Here is a 16,905-nt window from a genome sequence, read left to right on the forward strand (position 1 = left end):
AATAATATTATAAAGCAAAAAGATGTACCATAGACAACACTGCATCGAACGGTTATGGTCGCTTTGTGCAGCTGACGGGCGCAGCTGACAGCCGGGGGCGGTCGTTCGCCATGACGTCCAAGGACAGGGACAACAAGACGTTGCATGATAAAGTCAAATTTTACATTCAGAAGAAACTCAAAGGCTCGAGCGGTGAGTACCGTATATGTCCGCGCGAAGCATTCCGACACACAAAGGTATCAACACTTGTGTGTCGGCCATAAATACATTTTCATACTGTCAGTGTTCTTCGAATTCAACGCATGTAAAACAGTACGTGATTGAAAATCACAATTTTTGTGCAATTTTTCCGTATGCACAATTTAGCCAACAATACGTACCGCATATTATATAAATATTATTAATGTTTTTTGTATTACTATAACCTCTTTATATGTACGCTTATAGGAAACATTAAAGACGAGAGTGGTTTTGTATCTACACCCGAGTTAGAAAAAGAATTGAGTTTCGAGACTCCAACGCCCCAAAGATTAAAAGCAATCAAAGAATTACACGATAAAGTTAGAACGCACCGGCTGACAGACGTAAGTCTTTTTTATCTTAATATCCATGGTTTGATATATGTATATACATGTATGATATGTGTTTTATTATTAATATATACTACACATATTAACGCTTAATTTATGCCATTGTTCAATGTGTTGTTATTACATAGCATACTAAAGAAAACTTCATGATCATTAAGAGTTAAAAACCAACTTATAAGTAAACGTGTGTTCTGATTCTTGCAGTAGGTAGTACAATGTTATCTGAAATACTAATGAAATATATTAAAAAGCCCCTCTTATATTTGACTATGCAATCTAATATATGCTCCACTGTAAATTTGCAATGTTAATCCTGAAAATCCCAATTCCTTAAATCATATAGATATAATATGTTGTTAATGTTGTACGTATTTCATGTAATTATCAGATGGTCGCCCACAAATATTCACCTAGAAACTAAGCTTTCATAAAGGGATTTGTCCCATCCGTCCGAGCTTCATCGAAGGAGCAGTTTAAAGGACTTGACTCTTAACATGTTCACAAATTCATGAAATAAATTTAAATTAGTAGAGGATTTTCGAGATTTTGTTGATGGTGTTGATTTAGAATGAAACAAATAGTATTCTGAAAGCTAAAATAATTTTTAATGTTATTTCTGTCAATTCCGCCGAAGCTGCAAAAGGGCTTAACACAATAAATAATATTTATTTTTCATAAGGAGTCTAATCATAGAAGGGCAATGTCAAACATCTTATTTAGATTCTTTTTTTTTACCATGTGTCTGTATAATATTTATATGTTTATACTAGTCTAGAATACTTTCACGTAAAGGGCCAATTTGTGCTAGCATTAATATATAATTATTACACTATAAAAAAATGTATATATTTTATACAAGTATATAAATAATAACATATTAGCTGGCTGTTTAAGGAAAAACTGTGTTAATGATGAAACAACCAGTTGGTAAAAATTTATAACTTGTCTTAGATAAAACAGAGAATGCGTAGGTAACCATAAGTTTTTAGATTTTTTTTATTAACAATTGATGTTTTCGTATGAAGCCATAAATATTGTTATGATAAAAATTATTTTAAAATTCGTGTTTTATTAATTTAGCAAAACGCCGTGGAGAAACTATGGCTTTCCATAGCTGATTTGATACAACCGGAGCAGCCGAAAGAAGCACGTCACATAGCTCTGCTGTTCCTTCAAAATTTAATTGTCGGTCAATACGACTTACTGAAAATTATGAGGGCCCAGTTTTTCAGAATAATCAAAGAGCATAATCATCCAGAAGACACAAAGTGGCGATTGGCATTGTTACAAACGCTCACAAATGAAGGAAAGGATATCACAAATTTTGAGGGAGAAGTAATATCACTAATTAATAGATAAACAAGATCACTGTACATATATGATATTTCATTGACTCGTTGTATTTTTACAGATATTTAAATTTATGCTGCAATGGATGCCCTCAATAACAAATGTAGATTTAACGAAAGAGTTTTTAGGATTATTAGTTAACCTTATAAAATTCAACGCTGCTTCCATGTCTAAAGAGATCACTGCAGGCTTTGTTAAGTAAGTTAACTAAAATTTGTTATTGCATTCGATCTTTTCGTATAAATTATTACAACGTATTTTTACAGCAATACGTGTTTTTTATGCTGCGAGACACCCGACGTTCAAGTGGGGATCGACTGTTTGTATGTGCTCGAAGCTATAGTGTGCTATTCGATATTTCCACACGAGTCTTTGCAAATATTCGTTTCTGCTCTGTGCAGGATGGTCAATGTAGAATACTACTGTCCGATTAGTTGGAAAGTAAGGGTCGCACACAATCTATACGCACTATTTTTTATTAATAATACTTTCGCCATAGGTAATGCGATACATGCTGGGTACTGATCTGGGACACTCGGCGTTGCACGTTATGTGCGTCGCTTTAGGTACTACCGCCAGTGGCGATTGTCATCTAGCACGTGGCGCCGTGTTTTACTTAAACATGGCACTGTGGGGATCCAAACGTGTAACCACTTTGAAATGCATACCCACCCAAGTCTTACCTAGCTTTCTAAAGGTATTAAAATCATAATTATATTTATGTTTTTGTCAGATCGGTATTATAATATTTATAAAACAGGCGCTCGAGGGTGGCCAGTCGATCGTCACGTATGAAGTTATATTGGCAATGCAGACATTGGTCAATAAACAAGGACAAGATTTGCACGAGCCTGCGTGGGATTTAGTGTTTGCAATTATCATGACTGTAGTTAAGCAAATAGGTAAATTGATTGTATGCAAAGTTAAATGTTGCGCTATGGCATTTTAAACGGTTTTTTCACTCAATAGAAGGAAATCAGTCGCCGTCCAAATTGATAGTCACACATTTGCACGAAACTATTACATCCATTGAACAAATATATGAGAGCGGACACTTTTACGGAAGCGTGGAAAACATGTATAATCTGATCAACGCCTGCGGACACTCTAGACATGTAATACTATTTTTTAGTAATATTAATTTAATTTATTTTTAATTGTAACAATAATTGTTTAATAATAACAATTAGCAACACAAAAATAATTATGAAGTAGTACTATAGCAAAAGTAGTAGTAGTAGTACATATCTTATATAGTACTTATAATGAGTGTTTTTATTTTATGATTTCAGGATGAATCAGTATTCAAATTAATTACGTACCTAACAAATCAAATTGTGCCCACAAATAACAAATGGTTGACGACATTGAACAAATTAGTTGAACAGTATTGCCGTCAAGAGTTCAGAGTCAATATAAGGCTAAAAGTTTTACAAAACTTACAAGTAATATTTGAGCAAAACAGGTGATTTAAAATATAATACTAGAGCATATTTACATTACTAATATTTAAAAAATATTTCTATTTATCATGAGATATATGGAATATTAAAAATACACAACTACACACATAAAAATGAATAATTTTGTATATAATATGATCATACATATATTTAAAATCCCCATTGAAAAGAAAGGGCAAAACTGAAAAATATTTTGGATCAGTATCTTCAGCATCTTTAATCAGATTTATGATTAAATCTTTCAAAGACACCGCAAATATCTCTTTGTTCACTCTTTCAGAGATGATTCTTTGAAGGCAAAGTGACGAATGTCTGTTAGATTGCTATGTTAGGATTTATTCGACCCTACGATAACAATTTGCCTTCCTACTATTATTATTAAACATATTGTGTTTGTTATTTACTTTCCAAACAAACAGTACATTGTCTATTAATCTTTCGTATCTCAGCTGTTTGTCAGCAAACAATATTTAGTCACATATCAGTTTGGTGATTTTAATATTATAGATCCAGTTATGAAGAGGAGCTATTAGACAAAGTTATACTTCCAAATTTGCAACACTGTTCTACCGAAGCAGATCCAGTAATCCGATGCGCCTCGGCGAAGCTACTCGTAGAAATCGCTTTGCACTGCCATTCCAAGAGGTTCTCGGACCTCTTCGACATTCTCGAAAAGTTGCTGAATAGACCGTTTGAATTATACGTGACCGCTGAACCCATCAGCTTGTCTCCGGACACGGACGTGAGCGATATATCGGCAGTGGCGTCAGGCATTATTAACATATTTTTGCATAAACTACACAAATTGCCTTCTTCGCATGCCGTCAGAGCATATTCGACTGTTATTAACCATCTGCAGCAGCATTACGCGAGACCATCGTTCTTCGAATACCATCCGTCGATTAGATTGAGGGTTAGTTTTGTCAGTATATTTTAATATTGATTTTTTAATTTTTAACATTAACGTTAACTTTACAGCTGCTGGAATGGTTGTTGTCGGCTAGAGCCAATTCGATGTATCATATAGGTTTTCCGCTGGAAAAAGGCGGCCGTGTGTATTTTAGTCCTTACATATGTATTGAAGGTGGTGACGATGTATTAAAATCGTCGCACAGCCCTCCTGCACAGCCTGTCCATCAGATCAGTAATTTACAGGTAATTGAATATGCTATTGGTAGCACTATATAGAACTGTCCATATGTCCCATTATATTATTTTATTAAAATAAATCAAATATTTTTTTAGACTCAAATATCATACGTGTCGATAAGAAAAGCTTGCAACATAATTATAATGTGTCTCAAACAGGAAAAAGACTGGTCGGTTTTACAGGTTGTTCTTAGAGAGATACCAAATATTATGCAAAACAAAGCTTTGGTATTATCAAAGAACAGCAACGACATTGATCTATTGGCATTTGCCTTATGTTCAATGGTAATTACAAAAAAACAATACATATTTATGCATATAAATGTTATTAATTTTTCCATAATCTACAGGTGGCTGATAAATCTTTACCTGAAACTCTTTACAACACATCGCCAAAACTGACGCAATCAGAGTTTCATGCATTCACTCTACCAGTACTGACATGTCTAGCTCCATATCACGCACAATTGGACACACAGTTACAGACGCGAATCATCACATGTAACTTTAAATTTGGATTAGGTATTTATTTAAATAAATGTCTAGAATCTAGAATAAATATCAGACATATAGAACAATTAAGTATTATTTTTTTAAAGTTATTCCTTTACAGCAAATGTTTTTATTCTATTTATACTAAACACAGAAAAATAAAGATTAAAATAATGTCTTTTTGTTAATGTACATTTTATCAGAAACAATCTGAAATGTCTGATATTGAATCTAGACATAACATAGGTTTATATTTCGTCATTCAGTTAATAATGTGTTATAAAATTTGCAGTTGTAGTACCGTGCGTTCAACAGTGCATAACGGCACTCACTATTTTTACCTTGGAAATGCGAGACACTATGGCTAAACTGCTACCTGATGTATTATTAGATTTGTCTAAAATTTCAGCCACCGTTATGATCGCCGTACCGATTTTAGAATTTTTATCAAGTAAGATTTGATTTCATACGTAAACATTTTATACATTATCCCGTCTAATCAAAGCAAAAACAAGCATATTTGCATTTTTATTATGTTGAATAAGCAAAACAATTATATTCATATTAATATATACTTATATTTTCAGCTATAACTCGCCTCCCGAAATTATTCTCATCGTTCGTCGGTGATCAGTACATGTCCGTGTTCGCAATTCTGCTCCCCTATACAAATCTGTTCAAATACAATCATTACATTGTATCGTTAGCTCATCACGTGATTGCAGCTTGGTTTTTAAAATGCAGACTTCCGTTCAGAAGGGACTTTGTTAAGTTTATTAAAAATGTGCGTCATAATTTAACTTATTATATTCTCAAGTATTTTGTTAATTCTTACTTAACATTTTCTCAGGGTTTATACAATAACATCATTAAACCGTTCGAAGAGGGGAAACAGAAACAGGATTTCGCAGATCTAAATCAGGATTCGTCGAACAGAAAACGAAGCTCTAGTCTTACTGAACAAGTAATCATTCGACGATACATACATATATTTTCATTTTGATTGTTTTTAATGGCTGTGCTTAAAAGGGATCTCGGCGCCGGGAACTTCCTAGTCGTCCGACTTTGGGCGAGCTGCGTACTCCTCAGGAAGCTTCTAATATGTTCTATATCGAACTGACTGAAACTTGCATCGATTTAATGGCTAGATATACTTATTCTCAATGTATAACTGCACCCAAAAGGTATAAAAGTCGTTTTAATAAATTTGAATAACGAGATAAACTATCTTTAATTATTTACTTATTTAAAATAGATCGCCGACTGCTGATTTTCTACTATCTGGAGGTCCTTCCATGACATGGCTTTTAGGACATAAAATAATAACGATTACGACTTCCGGTTGCTCTCAGAATACTCTCAGACAAGGGTTGTGCGATAGGTATGAGAATGAACAAGTTTATAGCAAAAAATATTCAATTGATTTGAATGCGGTTAAATGTGAAGCCATTTCGTATATATTTTATTTTACATTTTTATTATAAATAACTTATAGACACGAGATTGCAAGTTGCAGAATGCATTTCAAAGTTGTAACGTTACTATTTACGGTAAATAGTTAGAATCCAGTGCTCAAATTTTTGTTTGTTATATTACTTATTTTCTTTTGTTATATTACTTATTAGTTTTTTGTATTTCCGGTGATTTGTCATTGATTTATTGAGACTGGTGATTTATGGATTCCATCAAGCGTTTAGTAAACTAATAGATTGATTGGTCTACTCATGTTGTTATAAAATTAATTATGATTTAGATGCCTGGTACTTTGCAAAGCGCATGCCGATTCACTGCAGAGTCCATCCGGCACTGGAAATAATACGGCTGGATCTAACGAAGATGGATCATTACAAACGGCACCTACTGATGTTAAACGGTATACATTTTGTCAGATTTTTAATTTATGATACGCCCCCACCTATCCCCGAATTAGATTATTTTTAATTTTGTACAGAGTCGCTATTGTACCTTTTTATCCCCATTGTTTCTGTTTCTTTTTTTTGTTTTCAATTATTCCAATATAACATAATAATGATATGAATTTATAATTAATCTGCAGTGCACAAAGCCAATTAAATCTGCTTCTTTGTAGGTATACAAAACACTCTCTGCAACATAGTAAAAGTAACGAAACAACAAACTCTTACTCTTCCGTCATGGACAATAATCTCATCCCACCATCTTGCCATTATCCGCATTCTTTGCAAAGCATGTCAGGTCGTTCAACAAGGTACTTATATAAATATTTTAATACGACTAGTTTATCGCGACTCTGGCAAAATTTACAAAGAAGGGAAATCTCGACGCCGTCGCTATTTCGAATCGATTGATTTGTGTATTGTAAAATTTTCAGACAAAATTCGTCAGAAAATAAAAACGACGCATCTTCTAATTCTCCAAAAGGATGCTTCGATAACGATGGCGTGCCAACATCACAGCTCAATTTGAAACTTGAAAATTTAGCCAATAAACAGGTATTTAACTAATTTAAGTTTAAGTTCATAATCCTATCTACGATGTCTATCCATCCCTTCCGACTTTTTGCTACATTGATGCTTCCACTATGATTGATCCAATTGCAGACTATTGATTCGATCTTTACAAGTACATAGTCTGTTCAAAATATTTTTAGCAGGTAGCTTATATTCTAATATAATACAAACATTAATTAAATGTGTCCAGAGATAGCTACCATCCGGTTATTATTTAATATAAGTTCCGACCAATTAATATAAATTCTGACCAATGTATTCTGACCTTTTAACATAAATTCTGACCAAAACCATATTAAAATTCTGACAAAGTAATACGAGCCATTAAAAAATAATAATTTAGTTTATCATTATGATTAAATTAAAAAGACTTGGACTCGTTTCTTTTGTACTTTTTAAGATTTTAGGACCTTAGATGCTGCGTATGTGAGTCAAAGAGTTGGAAAGAAATATCTCGCCAAATGTGTTGTACGTTTGATTAATCATAGGTTAACATTTGTAGTTACTAATGAGGTTACATGGCATCAACAGTGATAGGAATCAAGTTTGTGTGTAAGGATCTCATAAATGTAATTGACTCAAATGGATTTCTTCTAAAAAATATTTTTAAATGTGGTTCATACTATCATGCAATTTAATATCGCTTCTTGCCATATTTCACGATCAAATCGAGGTTGATCTGTGTCAAAATTTATATTATGTAGCATATACATAATAAAAAACAACAATAAAATTTCTCATAAAAATCTGATTTATGAATAACACATTTTCAAATAGATTGAGACTTAAAAGACAAAAAAATTACTTCTCGTCTTCTGAGTTAATGCAACTACAGCCAATTATTCGGCTTTCCGTTATTAATGTGTTAATATATAAACCAGGGTGCCACACTATTTTAGCCAATTCTATATATCCCTTGACTTTTCCAAAATTTCTTCTTCTATCCTTATAACGATTTCTTCTTGATCTAAATTTATCTCATCATTGTTTCGATCTCTCATTACTATATAACTCTTCATTAAATTTTATTATAGATCTCGGATGAAAAATCCCATTCAACCATGTCGAATAGATTAGAACGAGTCATCAGCGGAATAAACATGAAACCGATCGGAATCAATAGTGGAAGCTCTACCGGTAATGCTGGTTTACCCGAGAGTCGTTTGCATTGTGCTTGTTGGTGTGGCAGTTGGGCCGAAGTTTACGTTCGGAGCCCCACAGGCGATGTCTCGTGGATGATACATTTACAGAATCAAGTAAGCTCGTCTACTCACATCTAATTAATATATGTGAAATAACAATTGAATATTAATTTCAGCTCAGCATTGACACTTCGTTCAGTGATGTTCCATTGAGCGACATATCTTCGTTGTTTTTACCGTCACTTGGTAACTGTGAAACACTCTCAAGTACTATGCCACTCGGTAGCGCAGCTTCTATCGCCTCCAGTGGATTCCAAGACGCCAAGAGCGATGTTGTAAGTTGAATTTGTACACATTCAGCATGATCTATTAACACTAATGATTCGTTAACATTATGTTTTCTTAAGCTCTCCGATGATGATCCTCGTTCACGGAGCGGAAGCGGCGGCTCGCAGCCCGATCAAATACAAAAATCTAATTCAGACAGTGTTGTAATGAGCAATAACGTTAGTAACACTTCGGCAGCCATGCTAATGAAACTTCGGTATCCCCATGCTGGTACATTTTTCTTAAATTCTACGCAAACTACTAGTTCCACCCCAACGACTACGACGTTGCCTGCTAATAGGTATGCGGGCGTAACGAGAATAACTTAAGAAATGAGAGTGAGGGTTTTTATCACATTGTCTTTTTAGTAATCAATCTCATGCTGCAACTGGACCCATAAATATTCCTGGATCGCCTCAGAGACAAAGCTCATCTGGCACGAACACTGATGATGAAGATGGTCAATCGAACACAAATGACCCTTTGCATCCTTCTGATGAACAGGTAATAAAGACATTTTGTAAATAGAGTTAGAAATTACCAATTAGGTAGTGCTAGTTTTGTCAAGTTACGTAACCAAAACTCAAACCTAAAAAGCATAGATAGCAATTTTTTAGACATCGATAAATGACTTCAACCATTGAGATTATTTCGAAACAATATTATCAAAACACACTAAAAAAAATGTCAATCACATATTTAAAATAATTACTTAAATTTGTATCTAATGAAATATAGTTGAGCTGTATGATGTTGTTAGTCTGTGTTTTTTCTTACATTTGCAAAAATGTATAACTTTTTATAAATCAATAATTTTACTATTCTTTTGGTATTTGTTAATAGTATTTGATATTTTTCGTTTCGATATTTTAAACCCTAAATCAACAATGGCAATCATAAGCAACCTAATATGATAATGAAATAATTTGTATAAACATTTCAATAGGGGAAATCTCGCCACACTGTAAAACGATCAAACTCTTCGCCCGAGATGTCGTCAAGCTGGAAAAATCCAGCACACTTACGGGAATGCTTGGAAACTATTGTCAACGAATCCGGTGGAATGAAGGAAATTTTCAGAGATTTAGATGATCGTACAAATGATAACAACGCTTCTTGTGAATTTCAAGATTTGTCATATTACAAAGCAGATGAAACCAGGTATATATATATATATATATATATATATATATATATATATATATATACATTAACAATTAATCACTTAATATATGTACAATATAATATTATTTTGTATTATAAGCAATATGCAACAACCAAAGAAAGGCGCTGTTAAAAGTCACAGTAAAGATATGCGAGTGAGCTGCGAAGCGATTCCGGAAGAAATATCAAGTAACACTCCGCCTACTATTCAACAGCATCCGCATTCACATCCGCATCTTATGACTTATAATTCAGATCCAGGTTAATTTAATAATTATGCTAATATTAAATTTAAATCAATATGCTTATACAACTATATTCTACAGGATCTGGTTTACCAGTCGCTGTTGACGCTCCCCAAGTATCGACAACGTCTATGTCGGAAAAAAACATAGTATCACTAGCTAATCAACACGACAACGCCACAAATGGAATGAAAACTCAAAGCGTCTCAGACTTCAACGTAAAATCAATCAAAGCACCGGAGCAAACCAGTAAAAATATTAATTTAACAATCGATAAAACGCATGACTTCTTAAAAGTTAGTGCCAAACCTCCACATTCGCCGGCACCGGCTTCACCTCGGCCCGTGAACCGCGTGCAAAACATACAAAACAACAACAGAACCAATGCGACAAATCCAGCATTGGGCATTAGAAACTCTTCGTTTGGTTCGTCGGACGCGATGCGGAACATTAGTCATCTGAATTTAAAGTTGAACGAGGCGCAGGCAAATCAACAGCAACAGTTCTTCTCTTCCGATGATCTCCCGCCTTTGTCTAGATCGAAGCGGTCCAACACCATATCAGTCATGAGCCCCACTCGAAAGAGAAAGTACGTTATATATTCTTATATCTAACTTTAATATATCTAATTTTGATTGTGTATTCTCAGAGATAACTCTTCGCCTAAACCGAAGGACTCGTCTTCTCGGTCTGGAATCAGCCCAGCGTTTGTATTCCTGCAATTGTATCATAGTTCTAGCGCAGAAAACTCCAAAATGGAATCTCCCTTGCTCATATCGGGATCGCAGCAAATCAGATCCATAAAAAATCTAGATTTAATTCCGCCATTAGAGACTTATAGAATTGGAGTGTTATATGTTGGTAAAGGCCAACACGATAACGAGACTAAAATTTTAAAGAACGAATTCGGAAGCCTTAGGTATGATTTAGGTTTAATTATTAATGCTAGATTATTGTACTCATATGGTCATTCTTTATAGGTATGCGGAGTTTTTGCAAGATTTGGGTACCTTGATATCGTTGGAGGATGCGGAGTCTATGGGGCTGTTTTTGGATGTAGAAAAGGGTGGAAGAGACGGTAGATTTGCTTATGTTTGGCAAGATGATATTATGCAGGTATGTTTTATCACTTAACTTTCTTGAAATAATTGAGATATTCACAAAAAGATTGAACCTGTTAACTGCGGTATACGAATTTTTGCACAAAAATTATTTGTATCGCTAAAAACGTGTTCGCTTGAGGTTGACATTGGTTTTAATTATTAATAAGGAATTGTATAATTTTTAGAGATTTACATACACTGTTTAGTATATTAAATTATTTTTGTAGTTGAAATAATTCATTGGAAACATCTTTCTTTTCTGGAACAAGCATAATGGATGCATTTCCATAAGAAACTTTTTTCTGTGTTTAGGCAATGAGGCAAAGAGTCTTGTCACTCCGCTTAGGAATTTATTCATCGATTTTGTGCATTATTTATAATTTTTGAAAAAAAATTATATATTTTATTTAAATTAAAAATAAACGTAAAAAAACTGTTAACCGAGACAAAAAATACAGTTTACGGTTTTTAAAAAAATGAACAAAAAATCAGTTTTAACCCTTTAAATGTTAAATTAATTTTCATAAAAAATTTCAAGCTTTAATTACGATTTTTTTGATGTTTATATTCATTCTATGTTGCATCTATATTCATCCTCAGGATTAAATCTTTGATTTTAATTTTTAATATGTGACTAATTACGTGACTTTTTGGAGTTATATTTAGAAAATTAATTCAGCACTTTAAAAAAATCGACTATTTTTATTATCCGAATTTTGCACTTAAGAGCCGTAAACGGTGATTCGGATTTATCCACACCTAGCATATAAAGGGTTAACCGGTTTGGGAGCCCTAGTTAAGAACGATAATGAGATTGGAAGTTGACGCTCATAAAGAGAAAGTAGTAAATAGAAATAGTTTTGTATAAGGAGAAGCTAAAAAAGCATGTTATCCTTAATATTCTAAACCAGGGTTTCCCAAACTTTTTCAGCGACGGAACACTTGGCAAATCCGAAAATTTTGGCGGAACATTTAGCTTAGTTTTTTGGTTGGGTAATTCATAATAGTATATTTTTTTATATTTTTGTTTCAAATCAGAGTCATTAACTAAATCAATTAAATTTTCATAATCCCTTGTGCTTAATCCCATTGGTTTAACTGTCGCAGAAAATGGATTGCTAACCCAGGAATCGTCCTTACTAGTTTACGGAAAATATTCCGAAAGAGTTGTTTTCAAGTTATATAGGTGTTCTAAAAATACTTGTGAAACTTCTTTATAAACTTGAAAATTCAATTCATTTAAACATTCATCCAAGATAGGAAAACATTCAAAATTATTAGATTCAGCTGATAAAATCCATAATTCTTCTCCATGTAGATATGCATACATGAGTAAATCTTCTTCAATACTTTTATCATATGTGTAACGAACAAATACCAATAGCACAGCTAGTCATACGACATCTGTAGGTTCATACATTTGCAATGCATATTCACTGCAAAGTCCAAGTCGACGAATTAGCTCTTTCTCTATGCTAGTAGAAATATCTTTAATGCGTCGTGAAACAGTATTATTTGATAATGGTATTGCATCAATTTTTTAGTAGCCTGCTCATTAAGAACACATGACACCATGTCTTTCTCACATGGCTTAATGAGTGTCTCTCCAATTGTATGAGCTTCACCATTAAGTGCAATACGAAAACTAACGCGAAAAGAAGCTTCTGTTGCATTTTCATTATCAGTTTTAGCCATTGTAATCATTTGATATTTGGACTTTTCAGTGAGTCACGTTGTCTCCTAAAAAATTGCATGTCTTTCTTTGTAATCAGAGTGTGTCGTTTCGAAGTGCCTGCGAAGTTTAGCTGGAGCCAAAGAACTGTTTGCGAGCATTTTTTGACACAAAACACACATTGCATCAGGAGCATCTGAATTGCTAATATACGTAAATCCACAATATAAATAACATTCATCGTACTTCCGTTTTGGTCTGTTCATAGATGACACTTGTTCTTTATTATTCGATTTTGAAGAAATCACAGTTTTTAGATTATTTTCTTCTTCGATGTAGACGGAACACCTATTTTGGATCGGCGGAACACCTGTTTTCCTCGGAATATAGTTTGGGAAACCATGTTCTAAACCATTATATTTATTTTAGGTACATTTTCACGTCGCTACCCTTATGCCGAATAACTCTTCAGATCCTGAATGTAACGAAAAACGAAAACATATAGGAAACGATTTTGTATCTATTGTATATAATGAGAGCGGTGAAGATTTTCTCATACAAACCATTAAGGTAAATAATACATTTTGTCAATAATACTTCATAAACATTAAGCGATACTTTATTATCGTTTATTTTTTAGGGTCAGTTTAATTTTGCTTGCATCATAATAGAACCGCTTGATCACGGTACAAATAAAGTTACAATAAAAACCAAAGATGAACTAGCGAAGAAAGATTTTCTCATACAGACTGAGCCGAAGATAATTTCAGATCAAAACGTAGCTCTCTTCGCAAGGCAGCTAGCATTACACGCCAACGTATGTATCTTATTTAATTACTCAGATCGAGAGATTCACGAATACTGCTAAAATAATGTGCAAATCACCATTTATATTCATGTTGATTGTTTATAATTTTATCAGTTGGCGTCTTTAATATCTCGTTCGTTGAACTCAAAAGCTGTCGTGCCATACGCATCCAACTGGCTGGAGAGACTTCGCGCCATCAAAAGATTAAAAAATAAGCTGCTGGAAGATCAGAACAACTCGCAGGAGTCGACTAAAATATACCACTCCTCAGACACGAGACGGTCGCCGATGGAAGATTTCACCGAATACACGTAGTTTGATCGAAAAATACGGCTAAAAATATTTATTGTATATTAATTTCACCAAAAAAATGCCGTTAAGCAAGCACGCGCCAGACCATATGAAAATACACGGTATATGGTGAAAATATTTATTATTCTACATGTGTATCCAACAGCGCAGTTTGTGTATTTGTTTTTCATTAAGAATTATTCGGATGCAATGTCAGAAGGGGATGGAAAATCTTTCAAATACAGTTAAGTATTATTCATTTTCATTATGTTGTGTTAATTTCAACCCATTCATGCAATTTTAAAACGAACAATGAGTACTTGACTGTAAAAATAAGATCAAGCTTATCTTATAATGTGATTATTTGTAAATATTCTCAAATGACCAACTGCGGTTGTTATCATAGCGCGTACAATAACCTATTGATTTTCAAAAGATAGAGACGGTACAGAGAAATGTGTAATTTCAAATCTTTTTTTTATTATATTCTGTCCGATATGCCTAGTAAGAAAGTATGTTTTTCATCAATATTCGTTAGTAAGAAAGAGACAATGAATATTAGATTATTTCCCTAAATCTGGCATTATTTTTTATGTAGTGTATATAGGTTCTTGAGCTGGCATTGTGCTGATCAATTAACTGTAGAAGGAAAGTGACGCCTAGTGATGTATTTTATGTCATTGGTTGTGAACACTACTAAGATTATACTGATGTTAGGTTCAACTACTATTATAAAATATCGAGTTTGAAATAAAAAAAACATTCAAAGTGCACATATTCATTTCGGCTCCAAGCTTATAATTGTCATACCGTTATTTAAAAATATTCACTTATAGCTTCCATCGCCTTAAAACCGTCTCTGTCTTAAATTATCATTCATACAATTAAATCAATAGTGTTGTGTGCATATGTTACTGTTGATATTCTTTCCTCGTACTCTTAAATACTTGTCTAAATTCAGTTCAATCGACTATATTGATAACGATAATGTAACAATATTTTTTTAATTTGGTTTAAAAACGACTGGTTAAAACACGTACAAAATATTCTATCAAACCCATTAGGTAAAAAACCTCGCTAAACGAATGAGCTTTAATGCTGTATAACTCACTTAAGATAAATATTTGTTACTATTGATATATGAATAATCAATCGATTGTGTAAATATATATATCTCTCATTGTTTTTATTATTTTGTTATTATTAACGAAACCTTTTTGCTATCCTCGATTGTGATAAAATTATCCATAATGAGTCAGATTGTTGATAAGAATGATTTGTATATTGTTTTATGCATATTTTTACATTTGATCTGAATTTAATTATTATGTACAAAATGATGAAACTATTCTCAAATTTTAAATATAATATATTATATAAATTGACTTACATTTTTTGTGCGAATTTGAGCGATCTTATCCTATTAATCTATTGGAATTGATGTGGAAATGAACAAAATCCTATCCTGAAAATGATATGATTTACAGATGATTACATCAATATTTGTATCAATATTATTTTCTTGCGTGTTTGTATAGTACCTTATGGTACAAATTAATTGATGGTTTGTTTTGATATTTCTCAATTTTTCAGTTTAATTACATTTTACTTATGTTGTTTCCGTTGGCAGGCTTTTGTTGTCTATGGACAAAGCTTAAACAGTATACATCTCACCATAATTAATTGAAAACTACTCATTTATCTTTGTATGTCTTGTGAGGTAAAGTATAACTTTAGCCCGTCATAAAACGAAAGAATTCTCCAATAGTTAAAAGAAATCAGACGTTATACAATATTTATACAGGGCCAGCTTGGGGGTTTTGTGGAGCCTTGGGAAAATATGCACGGGGCCCGTTTAGTTATGCTAAGTATGAAGAGACGTAACCTTATGGCAGTATGCGGGGCCTCAGGAAAAATGTTGACATCTGAGTCGGCCTAAAATATGGCAATCCCAGTCAAATCAAGACATATAGTAAGTTGTCTTAACCAATCAAAAAAATTTAATAAGCAAAGCAAATGTTGAAAAACAATGAATATTTAAAAATAAATATTACATTTAAAAAAAGGCTTTTCAGGAAAACGATTCTACATTTAAATAAATTTATCTCGTCTTTGTAGCAGAACTATATAATTGTGTTTATGACAAAACACAATATGTGGCTAATTTAACATGCTCACAGAAAATCACCTGGTATATTACTATGCAGTTTTTTTGTTTTAAAACGTTGCACCAATTGCGACTATTTGTAGGTGGAGTTAGATTTGCGTATTTTCATCGTCTTTCTTACAAAACTGTTGCATGTCATTGTGGTTTGAACATGTGGAGATTTGGCAACATTTTACTTTCAAATACAATAACACATTCTATATGCTGTCTGTCTTGTCAAAGGAATATTTTTCTATGTGTTTATAAAGGCACCAAACGGCCATTATTGATGTATTTAGAGATAGTCTTAACTAAATAGAATCATTGCCACTGAGGCAATGTTTGTTGATGAGGTGAGACCGTAATAACTGGACGGTCATGTCATCAGCTTACATCGATAAGGTAGTACTTTCAAGAAATATAAATATAATGAATAGGAATCATTCAAAAAAATTCCCCGTTAGGACTCCAACT

The 16,905-nt window shown here is 33.1% G+C and overlaps 1 protein-coding gene across 2 annotated transcripts; it reads left to right on the forward strand.

Annotated features, from left to right (window-relative positions):
• Nucleotides 1-73: 73 nt before the first annotated feature.
• On the forward strand, nt 74-15,474 carry gig (TSC complex subunit tuberin). 2 transcript variants are annotated; one of them, XM_088186441.1, is made up of 33 exons: nt 74-192; nt 448-584; nt 1,671-1,925; nt 2,002-2,138; nt 2,207-2,381; nt 2,440-2,637; nt 2,701-2,842; nt 2,910-3,055; nt 3,233-3,405; nt 3,911-4,316; nt 4,382-4,558; nt 4,649-4,837; nt 4,903-5,074; nt 5,337-5,495; nt 5,632-5,828; nt 5,895-6,008; nt 6,074-6,228; nt 6,300-6,425; nt 6,798-6,917; nt 7,134-7,271; nt 7,395-7,515; nt 8,568-8,789; nt 8,852-9,010; nt 9,083-9,303; nt 9,371-9,506; nt 9,949-10,163; nt 10,267-10,427; nt 10,493-11,000; nt 11,061-11,330; nt 11,392-11,527; nt 13,616-13,756; nt 13,827-14,003; nt 14,109-15,474. In XM_088186441.1, exons 1-33 carry the CDS (start codon nt 111-113, stop codon nt 14,307-14,309), a joined length of 6,066 nt encoding a protein of 2,021 aa, XP_088042567.1. In that variant the 5' UTR covers nt 74-110; the 3' UTR covers nt 14,310-15,474. The 2 variants fall into 2 exon arrangements, with proteins under 2 accessions (XP_088042567.1, XP_088042568.1); XM_088186442.1 differs by lacking the exon at nt 7,134-7,271.
• Nucleotides 15,475-16,905: the final 1,431 nt, after the last annotated feature.

This window comes from Plectrocnemia conspersa, unplaced genomic scaffold (assembly GCF_051122295.1).
Source record: "Plectrocnemia conspersa isolate PC_06_02 unplaced genomic scaffold, ASM5112229v1 ptg000005l, whole genome shotgun sequence".
Taxonomy (NCBI): domain Eukaryota; kingdom Metazoa; phylum Arthropoda; class Insecta; order Trichoptera; family Polycentropodidae; genus Plectrocnemia; species Plectrocnemia conspersa.